Here is a 19,956-nt window from a genome sequence, read left to right on the forward strand (position 1 = left end):
TGGAAAATGCGTGTCTCAACTGTTCCGATTCTCCTGCCACATACAGACTCACGACTGGTTTATGCTCAGACAGCTATTGTCCTTCTCCTATCTTCGATCAGCTGGTGCACTGTTTGGGCATCATCCTGGCTTTGACAAATGTCCAGTTAGGATAACCACACTTAACCAGGGCCTGTTTAAGTGGGATTTCTCCCCTTCCCTGGCCGCGGTGTGGGTGGGGTCATTGTCAGCTCGGTGGTACAGTGTCGTGATGACTCCTAGTTTGTGCTCCAATGGATGATGAGAGTCAAACCTTAAGTACTGATCAGTATGTGTATGTTTACAATAAACATCAACAATCAAATGTCCCCCATTACCAATTGCAATTTCACAGTCTAAGACTAACTTGATGTGGTTGTCCACCGAGTTAATGCGGTATGTTCTGAGATTTAATTCTAACCCAGGTGTGGTCCTGAAATCTGAACTAATGGCTAGGTGGTGTCCCTGGATTGGACGTCAGAGCCTCTTTTCCACTTCCTCCATATACAAGTTGGCCACTATAGGTGAATATAGCACACCCATGCGTCTGCCTATAGTACAGCCCCCTGTATGTGAAGTACGTGGAATGAAGACACGTTAATCCCACTAAACGTTTTATCCAGATGAATTGATTCACCTTTCTGTGATTTCCTTGCCTGGATTATTGAGACATTGTGAGATTGAGATTATAAAGACACTTTAGTGCACTATTTTGCACTTTCTGGTTAGATGCCAAACTGGATTTCATTGTCTCAGTACTTATACTCTGTGCAGTGACAATAAAGTTGAATGTAATCTAATCAAATAAAATGGCTTCATTGCATTGTTTGTATAACCTGGCATGACCTTATCCCCCCGAATTGAATACTTGCAAAACCCCAGCCACAAGAGGATGGAGGCCATAATAACACAACAGTTACACTGGTTGGACAGAATATATGTATGCCTGAGGACCGCTTCCCACCCCTAGTCCTATATGGGCAGCGGTCAGCTGGGGGTCAGAAAAAGCCGTACAAGGACCAGCTCAAGTGTGGAATTCCATATTCAAGTCTGGAAAATGTTGCCTTGGACCAGTGTGGCTGGATACAGCTCTGCCATACCAACTCTGCCTGTTCCATGAAGAGGAACAGCATTATGAAGAACAAAGGAGTAAGGCCAGGCAAAAGAGGCGCGAGAGGAGAAATACACTCATGATTACCCCACCAAGCACAGACTGCACACAACCTATTTGCAATAAAATGTGGTTCCTGCATGGGATTCTACAATCACATAAAAACTCACCGATAAAACAAAAGAGGATTTTGTCATTGGATATGATGGACTACCAAAGCAGGGCAAAACAAAGTGTGTGTTTCCACGAGTTCTTGATGCCACTTTTCTCTTGACAATGAGCAACTTTTCTTGGATGTGATGGTCTTAAGGTCAAGGTCACTTTATTGGTATCCATAGAGAAATTTGGCTTGAATGACAAGGTTGCAGTTTCCATTCATACACACAACACACTGCATCTTACATCAGTACTCCAACTACATAATTTTAATTGATTTTGATATACTTTATTAATCTCTATGGGAATTAATAAAGTATATCAAAGTATATAAAAATCAAAATTATATATACTATCAAGTATATTAATCGTTGAATATGTGGAAAAAATAAAAATACATGGAAATAAATATAAATAAGATACAGTACAAATTCAGTATCTTAAAATAGAACAGGATAAACAGTTATAGTTAACTCGTATTACCTCTTCTTATTCAGTAGCTTGATTACATTGGCACCAAGGAATTGATGTAAACTAAAGAAGATTATACCTTCTACCTGACACCAAGAGCTCATATTCTTCGTGAAGGACTTCAGCCACAATTTTCTTAGCCTGCCTGATCATCTTCTGCAAAGATGTTTGAGGCAGGATGCCTATCGTTTTCTCTGCTCTTCAAATCAAGTTATGAATTTCAGATTTTAATATCACGGATAAATTAACGAACAACTTTAAGATACCATAGTGTAGTATATTTTCAATAGTTGCATTATAGAACAACACCACAACACCATAATTCTATTATGTACTCCACAGAGCCTTAATTTGCGTGGGAAGAGCAGGCACTGGTTAATTGAGTACATAGATTCAGTATTGTAAGGTCAAAATACACACCCAAGGCAGCACAGTGGCCCAGTGGTTAGCACCGTTACCTCACAGCAAGAACGTCCTGGGTTCGAATCCAATGCTGTCCCAGATCCTTTCTGTGTGGAGTTTGCATGTTCTCCATGTGTCTGCATGGGTTTCCTCCAGGTGCTCTGGTTTCCTCCCACCATCAAAAAGACATGCATGTTAGGGTTAATACTCCTCTTGTGCCCCTGACCAAGGCAATAGGAAAAGAAACTAGAGATGGTTCCTGGGTGCTACACCGCAGCTGCCCACTGCTCATATACAATAGGATGGGTTAAATGCATAAGATAATTTTCACTGTAACCAAACAATTGTACAATGACAAAAAACAAAGTGACTTTTTTTCTTTAAATATTTATACAGTGCTGTTTTATTTATTTGTTCTTTTATTCATTTATTTATTTATTTATTTATTTATTCCTTAGGACCATCATGAAGTTCCACAGTATGAAGATGGATGAGATCAACAAGATCATCAGAGACCTGTGGCGCAGCACCTACAGGGGTCAAGGTGTCCATCTGACTCATTCTTGTGTTTCTGTTGTCTTCTTTTTGTCGTTTTGGGGTTTTTTTTGGGGGGGGGGGTTAAAGATAAAGTTTCTGGGATTTTTGCTATACGTCCTATTTACATTGTTAGACAACACAATCAATACCTTTTTTATATCTATTCATGCCATTTGAAGGTGCGCCAAATCTAGATTAGCTCAATTGGTGGATGTCTACCATGATCATTAGCAGCTTCCCTTAAAAGAAGGGATATACACCTTCTCTAAATATGATTGTTAATACTTTTTAGCCTAGTGTTAACAATTATTTCTGAACCAACATTTTCATAAGAACATAAAAATTAGAAGATAGTTTTAGCTATTTCTCTGTAATGCGCATATCCGTCTACTTCCATCATAGAAGACAGATGTGTATTGCAGAAATAGTTAAAACACACTGTTAAATGTGCCTGCAAACTGCATGCACAGACATAAAAAAGGTATCTATAAGTTTGGCTGACAACTATTTAAGTAGTACATGTAGTAAAACTCCCAGAAATTTAACTAACCCTTCCCTTAAGTGTGTGATCTTCCATTTATTTGAACCTTCGATCACCCCCCCCCCCCACACACACACACACACCACCAGCATCCCTCTTTCTCCAAGGGTGCCAGGATGATGATTTTGGGGGGTATGATCCCCATATGACTATATGGTACTGTTAAACAACTTGACTTAGCCTTGAAATGCTCCAAAAGAATCTTGAGCTGCCTTAATCTGCACCCCTCTTTTTTTCTTTTTCCCCTCATTCTCCCCCTCCTTTTTTTGCTCTTCCTCCCTTTCCCCCTCTCCTTTCTCTGTTATCTCCCCTCATCCTCTTCCTTCAGACATAGAATATGTGGAGATCAGGTCAGACGTGGATGAAAACTCTTCAGCAGAGATGAAGAGGAGGACTTATAATTATAGGGTGGTCATGGTGAAGGGAGACACCTTTCTGGACATGAGGGGGCGCTGCAGCGCTGGACAGAAGGTACTGGAAATCAAGGAAACACTCCACATCCTCTGGAATTTTGACTGTCTCATAGTATCTGCTGAAATAAAACTTCTGGACAACTAGCCAAAAAAGTGGTAGGGCTGAACAAATTCTGACCTGTATGTATAATATAAGCTCCCACCCAAACAATGTTTCATTTAGTACTTAGGGGAAATCTAGTAAAAATAAAGAAGAACCCTACTATGAGTAGGTGTTTCCAAATGTTTGACTGGTATTAGATATTTGGTTAAATTCAAGAAGTGCATTTATACAATACTATAGATTCTTGAAACAAGTGGACAAAATTTCATATTGTATTTGAAATGTGTGCAATATCAATTTTGGTGTCAGCTGAAATGTTTTATATTGAAATGGATACAAGAAACTCTTTTATGATTTGTTAGCATGTCACCTTAAAATATAGATCTTTTTCAATCACAAATTCAAACTGTGTGTATGTGGTGTGTTTGTTTGTTTGTCTGTGTGTGTCGCTAGGTGCTGGCATCTCTCATCATCCGTCTTGCCTTGGCAGAGACCTTCTGTCTGAACTGTGGAATCCTAGCGCTGGATGAGCCCACAACCAACCTGGACCGGGAGAACATTGAGTCTTTGGCCCATGCTCTGGTCGAGTCAGTAAACAATATATATTAAGACACAAACACACATATACACCAAGTCTCTGGACTGCCCTATGGTTCAGCCAAAACACATGTATACAAATTTATGAACATACATACACACACACGTGTATATATATATATATATATATATATATATATACCTGTGTGTGTGCACTGATCAGCCAAAATGTTTAAACCACCTGTCTAATATTGTGTAATCCCCCCCCCCCCCGTGCCATTAAAACAGCTCTGACCCGTCGAGGCATTGGCTGTACCAAGACCTCTGAGGGTGTCCTCTGGTATCTGGCACCAAAACATAAGCATCAGATCCTTTAAGTCCTGCAATTTGCGAGGTGGGGCCTCACTGGATTGGACTTGTTTTTCCAGCACATCCCACAGATGCTTGATCGGATTGAGACCTCGGGAATTTGGAGGCCAAGGCAACACCTTGACCTCTTTATAATGTTCCTCAAATCATTCCTCAATAATTTTTGCAGTGTGGCCGAGCACATTATCCTGCTGAAAGAGGCCACTGAAAGAGGAATACTGGTGCTGTTGCAACAATTTTTAAGTAGGAAGTAGGTGGTTTGTGTCAAGGTAACATCCACATGAATGCCAGGACCAAAAGTTTCCCAGCAGAACATTGCCCAGAACATCACGCTGCCTTCGCCAGCTTGCCTTCTTATAGTGCACCCAGGTGCCATCTGTTCCCCAGGTAAACAGCGCACACGCACCTGGCCATCCACATGATGTAAAAGAAAACGTGATTCATCAGACCCGGCCACCTTTTTCTATTGTTCCTTGGTCCAGTTCTGATGCTCACGTGCCCATTGTGTAGGGGCTTTCGGTAGTAGACAGGGGTCCTCATGGGCACTCTGACTGGTCTGCAGCTACACAGCCCCATACTTGGCGAGCTGCGATGGGATCAGACCAGACGGGCTAACCTTTAACCTTCGATCCCCATACGCATCAGTGAGCCTTGGGCGCCCATGACCCTGTTGCCGGTTCACCGACTGTCCTTTCTTGGACCAACTTTGGGAAGTACTGACCACTGCATATTTGGAACACCCCACAAGACCAACCATTTTGGAGATGCTCTGATCCAGTTGTCTAGCCATCACAATTTGGCCCTTGTCAAAGTCACTCAAGATCCTTAAAACTTACCCATTTTTCCTGCTTCTAAAACGTCAACTTCAAGAACTGACTGTTCCCTTGCTGCCTAATATATCCCATCCCTTGCCAGGTGCCATTGTAACAAGATAATCAATGTTATTAACTTCACCTGTCAGTGGTTTTAATGTTTTGGCTGATCGGTGTATATACACACTGCCCAACAAAAGTTTGGGTACACCTTGCTTTTTATAAAATTTTGATTTTGTTACTTTTCAATAAAGGGGTGATGAAACCCTAAATTACTTTTCTGCTGTTAACACATGTTGATAACAGTTTAGTTATAAAATGCACACATCCATGGTGTTATGTTGACTGTACATTGCATAATGCAGCTTTCCTCACTTTTATATGAAAAGCCTTTCTTCTTGTTGCCAACTAGCAGTTGGAAAAAAGTACATCTGAAGCCTGTGCATGGTGGCAAGTTCCGGTTGTGTGCTTGTCGCGGCTGTACCATAACGATGACCGCAGCTATTCTCAGCCTCTCATATTAGCTCAGTGAATAAGTACAGGAGTTATCAGCTTAACATTAGTGAACAAGAACACCAAACTATGCACCACATAACATCTCAACTTTTTTTTTCTTTTTGATTTTTATTAGGATTGTAGTGCCTACTTGCTTTCCAGGGCACACTATTACCTCTGGTTTGCTTTCTTTTTCAACACGGGCTTGCCTGTGGCTGTTGGCATTACTGCTGCCTCTGGAGCTGGCTCAGTGTATATCCTGGCAGTTTATATTCCATGTCAAGTCTTGCTATCAGCATCACAAACAATCACGCAAACCATTTACTTGTTACTCTATGATTTATTAAAGAGGGCGATTGAGCAGGGGAGATCCCTTGGTGGCATTCATCCTGAAACTACGACCCAGCTGACTTTGTTTCACTCTCAACTGTTTATTCTGTTAAAAAGCAATGAACCACATGCATAAGTGTTGTGGTGGGATTCATACTGTCAGTCACACTACTCTCCTCCCCGTCCTTAACATCTTAGCCCTACCCAAAAGTCTTCTACTTTCAGAAATGAGGAGGGGGTAGTGAGTGGCTTTTTCTGTCCATTTCACACCTGAGACAAATGCCTGCAAAGGTTTTGTTAACATAACGAAAACATTTACTTAAACTATGGATTTACATTTGCCACACTCAGCTTCATGTTCATGAAAGTATCTTCTTAGGTATGAAGAGATGGTTTGCCTAAATAATGATCTGACTATTTTATTTTTCCAAACTATTGTTAAAAGCACACATTGAAAATCTTTTGCTCAGAGCTGGTTTAAACACCTGAAAGGTAGCCGCCGATGAGCGCTGACATCACAACAAGGGTATAAAAATCAGTGCGGTGTATTCCCAAGGTGTTACTTTCTAAGATGTTGCTTCAGTTTTGTAGTTTTGCAAAGAAATTGGTAAGATCTACACAGCTTACTATTGAATCACATCAGTCTGTAGTTGTGTTCGGAGGTGAAGTTCATTCTTATAGACAGATGGCTTAGAAACTAAAGATTTCTTTACATGAGGTGTACTTGGCAGGCAATTTTTTTTCTTGCTTAATTGAAAAATAACAGAGAAAATCAAATGTTACACATTATTTGGCAAATGTAAAGAATACATGTATGTGTTTGTGTGCTCTCCTCTGTCACCGAGCGTAGTGGTTAGTGATCATCTATGGACATATACATTTGCTTTGAGACATTTGTTCTTTATCGTCTCTGTGTTGTAAGTGCTACTGCTGAGGTGGTTTTGGGTTAGTGGTCCCGCCGTCAGGGTCCTTTGATGCGCCTGACAGCCGGGTTGACAAAAGAGAAGTTTCTGAACATGTTCTGTTCGGCGCTGTTGATGAGGGCCCGGTCGGCACTCAACAGCCTGGGTTTCTCATCGATGAACTCCTTGTCAAAGCTGCTGCAGTCACTCGGCGATTTCTGAAACAGCAGAAAAGCAAGTGGATGATGCACAATGTCTCATGTACACACCCAGCCAGGGTGCAAGTTATGCAAGAGACAAAAAAAAAAAAAAATATATATATATATATATATATATATATATATATATATATATATAACTCACGCTGTGGGAAATAGCCTACTGAATGGTACAGAACTATCGGCCATGACTAAACCTGGGGTCTGGCATTGATTGTCATGTTCTTACATCACCTTGCAGTTCGCATAATCTATGAAGGACTTATTCGCGGCTGGAATATCCTTTCCAGTTCCCATGGTGATTAATGTTTTGCCAACATATTGGATAATTTCCTCTGCAGTGTTTCCCCTGTACATTTTGTATTTGTGAAAAGGGGTAGTGAGGTGAATGTGTGTTGTTGACTGGTAGGGAGTATAATCATCAAAAATTTTACCTGGCTCACTTCCTTTACTCTGTTTTGTCACCAAAGCTACCGTTTAACTCGCCATGTGTGCAGGTAGTCAGTTTCATTGTGGTAATTATATTCTTTAACTCGACAACAACCGGAATTTCACTCCTACCTAAAACAACTATGGGCTATAAACATGACCACCAGTTTTTAAACTCTATATTCTGTCAAGATAAATACCCACTTGATATATTAATGCATTGCATATGATAGTATGTCTGTTAGGAAACGACTGACACCAAAATTAACATTTTAACAACTATAATACTATTTTTAAACAATGTAAACTTCAGAGAGACATGGTCGAACTTGAATAGCAAAATTGAAAAAGTGAAAATATTACATGAAAAACAAAATGGAAAATGTATATTGCTAATCTAAAAAAAATGTAACAAGGCCTGAAAAAGTGAAATGTAAAACAAACTGAAAATAAATACTGAAACAGTTCCAAGCAACGACCGGAACTTAAAAACCACTAAAACGACCATAGGTGGTCAAAATGACTGCCGACAGTTTTTAAACTCTACAGTGCATCCAAAAAGTATTCACACCCCTTCACTTTCTCCACATTTTGTTATGTTACAGCCTTATTCCAAAATGGATTAAATTCCTTTTTTTTTCATCAATCTACACACAATACCCCATAATGACAAAGTGAAAAAGGTTTTGTAGAAATGTTTGCAAATTTATTAAAAATAAAAAACTGAAATATTGCATGTACATAAGTATTCACACCCTTTGCTATGACACATCTTGATTGGAGTCCACCTGTAGTAAATTCAATTGATTGGACATGATTTGGAAAGGTACACACCTGTCCATATAACGTCCCACTGTTGACAGTGCATGTCAGAGCAGAAACCAAGCCATAAAGTCAAAGGAATTGTCTGTAGACCTCCGAGACAGGATTGTATCGAGGCACAGATCTGGGGAAGGGTACAAAAAAATTTCGACAGCTTTGAAGGTCCTGAAGAGCACACTGGTCTCCATCATTCGTAAATGGAAGAAGTTTAGATCCACCAGGACTCTTCCTAGAGCTGGCCGCCCAGCCAAACTGAGCAATCAGGGGAGAAGGGCCTTGGTCAGGGAGGTGACCAAGAACCCGATGGTCACTCTGACAGAGCAACAGCGTTCCTCTGTGGAGATGGGAGAACCTTCCAGAAGGACAACCATCTCTGCAGCACTCCACCAATCAGGCCTTTATGGTAGAGTGGCCAGACGGAAGCTTCTGCTCAGTAAAAGGCACATGACAGCCTGCTTGGAGTTTGCCAGAAAGCACGTAAAGGACTCTCAGACCATGAGAAACAAGATTCTCTGGTCTGATGAAACCAAGATTGAACTCTTTGGCCTGGATGCCAAACGTCATGTTTGGAGGAAACCAGGCACCTCTCATCACCTTGCTGATACCATCTCTACAGTGAAGCATGGTGGTGGCAGCATCATGCTGTGGGGATGTTCTTCAGCAGCAGGAACTGGGAGACTAGTCAGGATCGAGGGAAAGATGAATGGAGCAAAGTACAGAGAGATCCTTGATGAAAACCTGCTCCACAGCACTCAGGACCTCAGACTGGGGCGAAGGTTTACCTTTCAACAAGACAGCGACCCTAAGCACACAGCCAAGACAATGAAGGAGTGGCTTCGGGACAAGTCTGTGAATGTCCTTGAGTGACCCAGCCAGAGCCCAGACTTGAACCCCATTGAACATCTCTGGAAAGACCCGAAAATAGCTGTGCAGCGATGCTCCCCATCTAACCTTACAGAGTTCGAAAGGATCTGCAGAGAAGAATGGGAGAAATACCCCAAATATAGGTATGCCAAGCTTGTAGCTTCATACCCAAGAAGACTTGAGGCTGTAATCGCTGCCAAGGGTGCCTCAACCAGGTACCGAGTAAAGGGTGTGAATACTTACTATGTACATGCAATATTTCAGTTTTTTATCTTTAATAAATATGCAAAAATTTCTACAAAACCTTTTTCACTTTGTCATTATGGGGGTATTGTATGTAGATTGATGAAAAAAAAAAGGAATGGAATCCATTTTGGAATAAGGCTGTAACATAACAGCATGTGGGGAAAGTGAAGGGGTGTGAATGCTTTCCGGATGCACGGTATATATTCTGTCAAGATAAATACCCAATTGAGATATGCATTACATATGTTAGTGTGTCTGTTAAGAAACGACTGACACCAAAATTAACATTTTAAAAACGTTAATACTATTTTTCAAACAATTTAAAATCGCTGCTGTCCAATGCCTGTAAATACTGCAATGCCTCGGTGGTAGTCATGGTGCATCTGAAACGGTGTCTGTAGCCATACTTGTTGGCAATAATCTTAAAGCAAATTTAGACTATTTCTATGCATTGGAGAACGCTAGTTTATTTTTTTTAGGACAGAAAAATGAACTTCGCGGAAATGATGCAACCAACACACATCATAAATAGTGACATGACATGCACAATCACCCACAAAATACAAGCAGACATTTTGACCGCTCATGGTCATTTTAGGTAGATCTTAACTTTTTTGTGCAATTGATATAAAACTAATTTTAATACAACTATATGCAATTTTAGGAGCGTTCACGGAATAGCAGGTCTGTGTCTTTTTTTTCCCACAAAGTTATTAAACTTTGAAAATCCAAAACGGTCATAATGACTGTCTTGAATGTTCTAGTGTTAAAGAATACGCCATATGAAAATGTGAGTAGTCTTATCTTATAGAACTAACCTCAGGATGACGATGCCAGTGACTTCTAGGAAAAGGCTGTATGACAACCGCAAATAGTGTGGTGACAACCGGAGAGACAGTGGACAGCCCAGAGATACGGCAACCGGGGCAGGGAGGGTTAGCACCCCAAGCTGCAGCTCTCCAGATGAAGCACCCACAATTATGCTACAAAGAGCCTTTCAGAGAAATACCCCTCACACAACTCAGGGCTTGATCACCCCTGGCTGGGTCACTCGGGTGAGGGTTTCTGATGTTAAGACCTGAAACACTTGATGACCCCGGGTTCATTACTGACAATTCACATGTATCAAAGAACTATCCCGCTATAAGTCATCTTTCAACTTGTTGGAATTTTCAACAGTGTGAAATGTAAAGAAGACTTAAGGGAAGAAGAATACTGATTTGAAGTATTACATGTTATAGCTAGACCTGTCAAAAATGTGCATGGGGGAGAGGCAAGAACGGTTTACTTTGTTTCAATCACTACTATTAAACCACCACTGATGATATCTACTAATCAAATTATGCATCAGGAGATCCAAAACATTAAATATAGTAAGTACCTTTCAAGATTAATATTCTTCTCTTTCTCTCACCTCTCCCCAGGATCATCAAGAGCCGTTCCCGCCAGCGCAACTTCCAGTTGCTGATTATCACCCATGATGAGGACTTTGTAGAGCTGCTGGGAAGGTCCAGCTATGTGGAGCACTTTTACCGCATCCGTAAGAACCAGGACCAGAACTCAGAAATCACCAAGTGCAGCATCAACACCCTCTCCTCTTACCTCCACTAAGGCAGGGGGCAGACTCTTTAAATGAAAAATTTCTTTGCAGAAGATAGGGGGAAGCAGTCAGCCTGCCCTCCACAGCCTTGTGTTGACATGATTGTAGTGATGAGGTGGTGTTCTTATTGTCATATTTCACAGTGACTCAATAAGAAGAAATCGACTTCCTGAATTGATGGATTTCTCCATGAATCGAATGCAAAACTGCATAAAAGCAGTTTAAGGCCATTCCAAATGAAAAATAATTAATTAAACATTCATGATACAACTGGTATAATTTATGATCCCATCTTTAAAACCCTGACTTGATGCGTTCATCTCCAAACACCACATGCAGGTTACCAAGTCTCCTTTGTTGTCTCCTCTTCTCTGTTCAGCTAGAATGGTGACCACCAAAGGCTCTAGACATATTGTATATGGATTATGTGCTTTTCAAACGCTACAGGATGGATATTGGACTCCTGGTCCTCCGTTGGGACAAGACTTGCCATATTTTTGTTAGAATCCTCTCTTATACCCCAGTGAGATTCACTAGTTATTTTGGCATAATTGTCGCCAAATAGTTACTTGTGCTGGGGTCAACTGCTGTTTCAGTTTGAAAGCTATGGGGTCCATTTACCGGAGCACAAGGAGAGAACACTGGAACTTCTCTATAGAGGTGTTGTTTTGTTTTGGGTTTTTTTCTGTGTGTGGGGGGGGGGGTTATGTGGTCGTTTCACCCCCTACATGAGCTTTGAATGTGGTAAACACATGAACAAAAAAATGAATGTCAAAAAGTGTACACCCATTATGAAAAAGTAATTGACAGAGGGTTTAACTGTTTTGTGAAAAACTGGAGATCCTGGTAGATTTGATTTACTTTTTCTTCATTATATAGTTATTTATTTAAACTGTTACCGTTGTCTCGACTAATTTTATGCAAAACAAGTTGAACCATAGAAATTATGGAGGACCAAACCTTATTATCAGGAAATAAATTAAGTAATAAATAAATTTTAAAAACACTGAAATAATCTGAGAAATAAGTAAATAAGTACATTGAATAGATAATAAATAAATGCCCAAATAAATTTGGAGTTGAATTAATAAATAAATTGTGCAAAGAAATTTGGAAAAAATTCATAAATGTGTAAGTTAATGTATTTTGCGTATTTATTTTGTCATTCACTTGTCATCTCAGAATTTACTTTCCCTTGCAGGATTTATTTTCCTTAAGCAGGATATTCCTTAGGGGCATGGCCTAATTTTTTTTTTCCTTTTGATTTTTCCCCCCTTTTCTCCCCAATTATATCCAGCCAATTACCCCACTCTTTCAAGCCGTTCCGGTCACCCCCTCTGCTGATCCGGGGAGGGCTGCAGACTACCACATGCCTCCTCTGATACATGTGGAGTCGCCAGCCACTTTTTTTCACCTGACAGTGAGGAGTTTCACTAGGGGGACATAGCATGTGGGAGGCTCACGCTATTGTCCTCAGTTCTGTCCCCCTGCAAACAGGTGCCCCCATTGACCAGAGGAGGCGCTAGTGCAGCGACAAGGACACATACCCACATCTGACTTCCCAAACGCAGACACGCCCAATCGTGTCTGTAGGGACACCCAACCAAGCCGGAGGTAACAGGGATTTGAACCGCCATGTTGCAAATGAAAGTGTGTCCTAATTTACTTTACCTTCAATATGCAAATTATGCATTGTCCCAGATCCGTGACTGGATGATCTTTGGCACAGTATCTTGCTTTTGTTCATGTCTATTAGGAGCATGAGTATTAATTAGCAGGTAGCAACATGTCCATGTTCACGCAAACTATGCTGCATTCAGTCTGATTGCTAGAGCTTTTCTATGGCATCAACAGGTAGAAAATAGGATAGGTGCCCAACAATTGCCTCACAGTCTCAACTCTGACTCCGTCGATGTGCTACTTCCCCCAGGTTGTGCCAAGCAATGGGGTCACCATCTACATTGGCAGACACAAAAAATATAGCCAAATTTTCCCTCAACACTTGTAGGCAATTGGTGGAGCTATTGCTTTCTGTAATATCTGCCGGTTGTGAAAGCTCTCTAGCGATAGTTTGCATGAACACGGACATGTTGCTACTTGCTAATGCTCATACTCCTAACTGGGCATTAGCAATTGAACCATATACTGTGAAATAGATCATCGAATCACGAATCTGGGGCAATGCATAATTTGCATAGTGAAAGTAAAGTACATTAGACTACACTTTCATTTGCATATTGAAGGTAAAATAAATTAAGCCACACCCATAAGGAAAATCCTGCTGAAGGAAAATAAATCCTACAAGGGAAAATAAATTCTCAGATGACTGAATGACAAAATAAATGTGAAATTAATTAATTTACACATTTATAAATTTCTTAAATTTTGTGCATGTTCTTTATTCACTATTTAATTAATTTATTTACTCATATCTCTATTTGAGCATTTTTAAAACCTATTTATTACTTTATTTCCTAATAGATCAGATTTGGTCCTCCATAGAACATACAACAAAATTTAATTCTTTAAATTTTTTTCACTTGTGTATGTTAGAGATCTTTCACTGCAATTTGGAATTTTAAATAAAGTGTAACATTTACAGTAGCCAGCGCTCTGTGCAGAAAACAGTTCTCAGGATTTGCACTGATAAAACCCTTCTAAGTTTTCCTAATTACAGTTGAAATGTTAGGGAGGAAAAATGTGTGATCCATTCTGGTTTTGTCTGATGTTTTCCTCAGGACCACTGACTTGTTATCTAAAGCTTTAATATGTGCGCTAGCCAGTTAGTCACATCATAGCTTTCTTCATTCTCTTATTAAACTCCTCTAAATGATTAAATGGCAGTTGGCTTTAGGGCCATAGAGGATAACACAGTGCTTAGCTTTAATTCAGGAGATGTTTTTGCACTCGTTGAACGAATATTTTCCACTTTTCATGTTGATGATAATCTGTTGTCTGCATTTGGCTAATAAAGTTCATTGGATGTATCACTTGATACGGCCTAGCCATTATCTCTCAATTGTCTTCCTTTCTAAGTATTAAGGATACCAGGTCACAAACAGTTGCTCAGTAGGAGAGGAAAGGTATTGCTAATGTGGTAACCACCCTGCAGATCCGCTCTTCAGAGAAAAGGCGCTTGGTGGTGAACAAGCTAATCAGCCATATATCTTAATCAAGATTACTGTAACCTCGAGCTGACGGGCTCTGCAATCACTGACACAGCAAAAATTTATTTTTTTTATTATTATTTTTAAATGTGGGAGGGAAAAAATCACAAGGTGTGGGGGTAAGTTGGTATATAAATCTGGTGTGCTCAGCAAAGACAGGACATCCAGCTCTCTGAGCCATCAACCAACTGATCAGCACAAAGACCCTTCCAGAGGTCAGTACCACCACCAAGAAGGCAATAATGATGAAGACAACCCTGCTTCTTCTGTTGTCCACTGCAGCACTGCTAGTTAGTCCGGCACCCAGCAAGTCTCTTTCAGACATAGAGATAAAGAGAGAAATTATTCTTAATGACCTACTTGACTCAGTTGACAACTACAGTCGCTCCAACCCAAAGGTAAGAAAGCCTGGCAAGCAGCACCAGGCAAATATTTGGTGAGCTTTTTGATGACCCCGGCAAACAATGACAATCATTACCTCTTTTTTGTTGTTTCATTTTCAATACTGCCTTAAGTCATTGTTAAAGATCTTTGTAAATCAATTGTCAATCAATTGTTAATGAAGTTCTGAATTGTGCATGTTGCTCCCTTTGCAGAAATTTGTGGAAGACATTACACCCCTGGCCAAATCCCACAACAAATGCGAGGTGAGGAGGGTCATATTTCCTTGCAGAATTGCCAACACATCTATGTGTTATCAAAAGAACCAGATATACCATTAATCTATAGAGAATGTACGAATCCCAGTTTGAAATCTTGAATTTTCCATTATATAAAGCTGCAAATAAATATGACACTGTAACTTTACTAGTCATGATCCATAATGAGCACTCGTACAGATGTCTAATTCAGACGAGCTGATGCATTAACCCTATTTTTAAAAATTATCCTGCAGTATTATCATGTCATAAGGAATATGTAGAGATGTTCTAATTCTAATTTTCCTGCTGATTTTAAGGAAGTATCTCAATTTTTTTGACCAGAAGTTTGTGCTGTTAAAGGCAATCACTATGAAACTGGGGCCACCAGTTTGCACAATTGACTAGCTTGGCAATAAAAAATATACCTCTTTCTTCTGAAAATATAAAATGTGGAGATATTTGTAACTTTTGGATACTGTATTCGTACCTACATATCCAATAAAAAAACTTAAATATGCGCACATAGACACACATACCTCTGTAGCAAACATTAGCTCTTGTTAAGCACTTTGTTTTGTATTTGCTTTAGTTTTGGAGTTCTCAATTATGAAGTGAGGAAACAGTGGCAAGGAGATGTTGATAAAGAAATTGTTTGAAAAATGTACCACAAAACCAGGGCCTAGACACTCTACCACTGGTTTGTATTTTGACTACTGTTATGTCCTTTTTTCTTTTTATAGTATCAGTTCTTCTGCAAAGCAGAGCAGATCTTTGCAAAGCTTGACCATTCGGAAAAGATTGTTTTACACCTGTCAGCTCATAACAAAGACTACAAAGTAAGACCTCCAAGAAGTTTTCATACCTTTGGAATTACATTGATTGACTATTTGATTTGTACTTTGTTCATACATGTAGCTATTCTCCTGATTTGACAAAATATTGCCTTGGTGTTTGAAAACTGCAGCCCTGACTCAGATTTGAAACTTAGATCAAATATTGTTACTAATAGGAGGAGAAAGGGGATGGGACCTCAAACTCGCTGATAATTAGTCTACCATTATTTTACTTGACCTACAGTAGATGAGGATTGTCCTCATAATTGGGGGAATGCCTTGATCACATCATTATTTTCAGACAATTACCAACATGATCAGTAATGAAATGGTCTTTGTAGCCAAGGGGGAAAATGTAGAGCAGACTCAAGAAAAGGGAATGTGAGGAGGCAAAACTCTGGACAATGTGGGGAAATAAGTCAGAGAAATCAGCAATTTCACAGCTCTGAAAGTGGTGATCTTTTTACAGGTCCTCGCACATTACCACACATTTACAACAGCTGGCCAGTAAACCCCAAATCTTGGGCAGTGCCTTGCTTAGATGCACTAGAGGAGAAGAGTTTAAGAGACAGGAGAACATGATCCTTGTTGATTTTCTGCTGCCAGACTTTTCAAGCTAGTTTTCAGAGGTGGAAATGGTGAGACCTCTAGTCACACCCCACCCCTCCTGCAAAGGAACCATAAGTTGAACCTGTTTTTTTGTCTTCCAGACAGTGTGTGACCAGCTTAACCTGATGGATAAGAAAGACAAAGCCAAAGACAAAGAAATTAGTATCCTCCAACTGGTAGAGTTGCTCATCTCTTGTGTCCAGCACGTGAACTTCAACAGGAAATCCTCCTGAACCTGTTAACTAACTTTCAGAACAATGGCCTCATGTTGACTAATGTTAATGAGTTTTGATTACAAAAAAAAGATTTTCCATTTAGCAAACTTGAGGGGAAAAGAACAAAAATATGGATAGCAAAATATTGTTACTCATACTGTAATTTTTTTAATGTATAAGGGACAAATTGACAAGATCTGTGTCTTGAATAGGTATTTGATCATCTGGGTCTTATAGATATTAAACCTCAGCTAAACACCCCTTTTCAGCAATAGATATGTGATGTTTCACGATAGAATTCTTCATTTTATTGTTTCATGCCTTTCCTGATTTTTTTCTTTTGTAACTACAGTATAGTTAAGCATATGGAGTAGTGGTGCTAGTAGCAGTTGTTGTCCACAGAGCTGGTCCCAGATAAGTGCGGCATTCTCACTTTAAGAGGCTTGATTGATGCTCTAAACACAGGCTGGTTCACAGGCATTAATTTTACCATTTAATTTTATCAGACCTGTAATCCAGGTCTTAATGTTACCAGATACTGTTTCTTATTTATTCCTTATATTTTATATTTAAAAAAATTACAACAGAATTATTTTTATTATCATTATTATTTTTAATAAACAATTTGGTATTTATTTTTTTAAATTGGTATTTATTTGGATTACAATATATAGCTTTGGACTATAAGAATGTTGTCAAGTGTTTATTGAAATAAACAGTCAATTTTGTTCAAAAATAAAGTGTGCATGGCAATGTTTTGTTGTGTTGAACAAATGAGTCAATGTTCATAAAAATGTATCTACAGCCAAAGGTGAATTTCATCTGTAACTCAAAGTTTATGAAGTTTTTTTTTTTTTTTTTACAATATTTCTACTTGGTAAAATTAAAGGGACGGTGTGTATCAGCACTAGCAAATGTCAGCAGGAACTACTAAGTGCTAGTGACTGAAAAAAAAGTAGTTTCTGGCTGTGGCTTCATAGTGCAGCAAATTAAGCCGTGATTACACTGAACAGTGTCTACAGAGGATGTACCGACATAGCTCATGTCAGCAAATGCTGATCATCCTGCTACCTTATAAAACCCTCCTGCCAGCCTGGATCCTATGTTTTTAATACACAAATCTGGGGGGAAAGGACATTGTTGTTCACTTTGTTTTCAATCACTACACACACGGACTATTTATATTACACACTTGCCTTCCTAAATCCTTCCCCTTTGCCCACAACACTGAACGTTGCATCCTTCGCTCACACCAGCTCCTCCTTGTGGTATGATCGCACTGCTGTTCATTCCTTACCGCATTACCAACGGACATCATTACCCTCACCGTCACCGCAACAAACGACACGTAAATCAGCCCATCCCTTCCTCAGTCCACACAGCCTATCCAGAGCCCTAGAAAGAGAGAGTTACGTCAACTCCGTAGACGTCAATGGGCCAATTATTTACAGTTTTTCTCAGTCGCTTTGGTGCATTTCTCGCATCACTATTTACATTTGCACAACAGTTAATGCATTTCTCAAAACAATTAGTACAAACTGCAAAACCTAGTTGATAATCTGCAAAAGCGTGTCACTTGCTCAAAATGTATAGTTCATTCCTAAGAAGCAAGTATTCATGTCAATGAAAGTGTCAGTGTCATCAAGATGAAAAGTCCTGACACCATTGTTTATGAACAAGATAGTCAAATGGCTTTGTCATGTTTTCATTATGACAGTTTACTCTGTAAATGTTTTCCAATGCAAAAAAGTCAGAGCTTGGTGACACTACCTGAAAATGCTCAAGACAGCACTATATACTATTTACACGGCCATTTGAAAACTACAGTAAAGTTACACATTACCGTATTTAGTGAGGTAACTGAGTACAAGACACTGCATATGTATGTTTTACATTTTTACTGCATATGCTCTTTGCAATTCTAATTTGTTCACAGCATTGTGCAAAAGAAAAAATACACCCTTATTTACAACAAACATAAACTCCCTTTGGGTAGAGCTGTGCACAACTGTAAACAATATTGCAGTACATATTGGAAGTGAACATACAACATACGAAGACAGTACTGTAAATCATTCATGCACATCCAGACGTTCCTCTCTGTCTGGCCACATAGTTTCATCTACATCACAGCCAATATCATCTCTTGCAATGCAGTGAGGAAAGTATCTCCTCGAGTAGTGAATCCACCCTCTGCAGGACTCTGCTGTGATGTCATCACATGCTGCATCCATGGCCGCTAGCAGGGCCATTTGGGTATGTGGATGCCGGTCATATACCTTCCACCTCCAGGAAGAGAAAAACTCCTCTATTGGATTTAGGAATGGTGAGTAGGGAGGGAGATATTCCACCAGCGTCCTATCATGTGTTGCAAACCACTGTCTGACCACATCGGAGTGGTGAAAATGCACATTATCCCAAACAACAGCATACTGGTTCAGATGGTCTCCAGTTAGACCCCTCTCATTCTCAGGGATTATGTCCCTGTAAAGAGTGTCTCAAAAAGTCAGCAGATGTTACGCCGTTTTCTGAGATGGCTGCACACATAGTAATATTCCCTCCTCGTTGGCCTGGTACATCAGTGGTTGCTCTCTGTCCAATGCGATTCCTTCCACGCCTTCTACCTTTTGCCAGATTGAAACCCGCCTCATCAAGGTATATGAATGTGTGCAGCGGTTCCCTGGCCTCCAGCTCCAGTACACGCTTTATCACAGAAGAGGGAGCGAGAAAAACTATAACAACTTTTCCTGTGTAACATAATGCATTTTGGACAACATATTGTACAGTATGCGCTGTGAATACACATACACAGAACTGTCATGTAAGTGTAGTGCATGGCACTACACAAAGTAAACAGTTTACAGCACTGAACATTAGAGTATGCATAGAACACATACATGTTTTACCTGTACATACTGGTGACGGATCTCCTTCACTCTGTCGCTGTTCCGTTCAAATGGCACATTGTACAATTGTTTCATGAGCATTTCATTTCTCCTGAGCACTCTGTCAATTGTAGCGATTGAAATGGATTCAGTATTCCCAAAGCTGTTGTCATCCTCTATAACATCACTTTGTATCTCTCGCAACCTTATGGCATTGTTTGCAATCACCA

General features: G+C 39.8%; 1 protein-coding gene across 1 annotated transcript in view; it reads left to right on the forward strand.

The window, feature by feature from the left end:
* rad50 (RAD50 homolog, double strand break repair protein) overlaps positions 1-12,028 on the forward strand; it is a 102,347-nt gene extending 90,319 nt beyond the window's left edge. Inside the window, exons 25-28 of the mRNA XM_056284937.1 lie at positions 2,617-2,702; positions 3,565-3,707; positions 4,206-4,339; positions 11,201-12,028. Of these exons, the coding sequence (XP_056140912.1) occupies positions 2,617-2,702; positions 3,565-3,707; positions 4,206-4,339; positions 11,201-11,387 (550 nt within the window). The 3' untranslated portion in view covers positions 11,388-12,028. The remainder of the gene's footprint in view (positions 1-2,616; positions 2,703-3,564; positions 3,708-4,205; positions 4,340-11,200) is intronic.
* Positions 12,029-19,956: the final 7,928 nt, after the last annotated feature.

Source organism: Lampris incognitus, chromosome 8, assembly GCF_029633865.1.
Source record: "Lampris incognitus isolate fLamInc1 chromosome 8, fLamInc1.hap2, whole genome shotgun sequence".
NCBI classification, from domain to species: domain Eukaryota; kingdom Metazoa; phylum Chordata; class Actinopteri; order Lampriformes; family Lampridae; genus Lampris; species Lampris incognitus.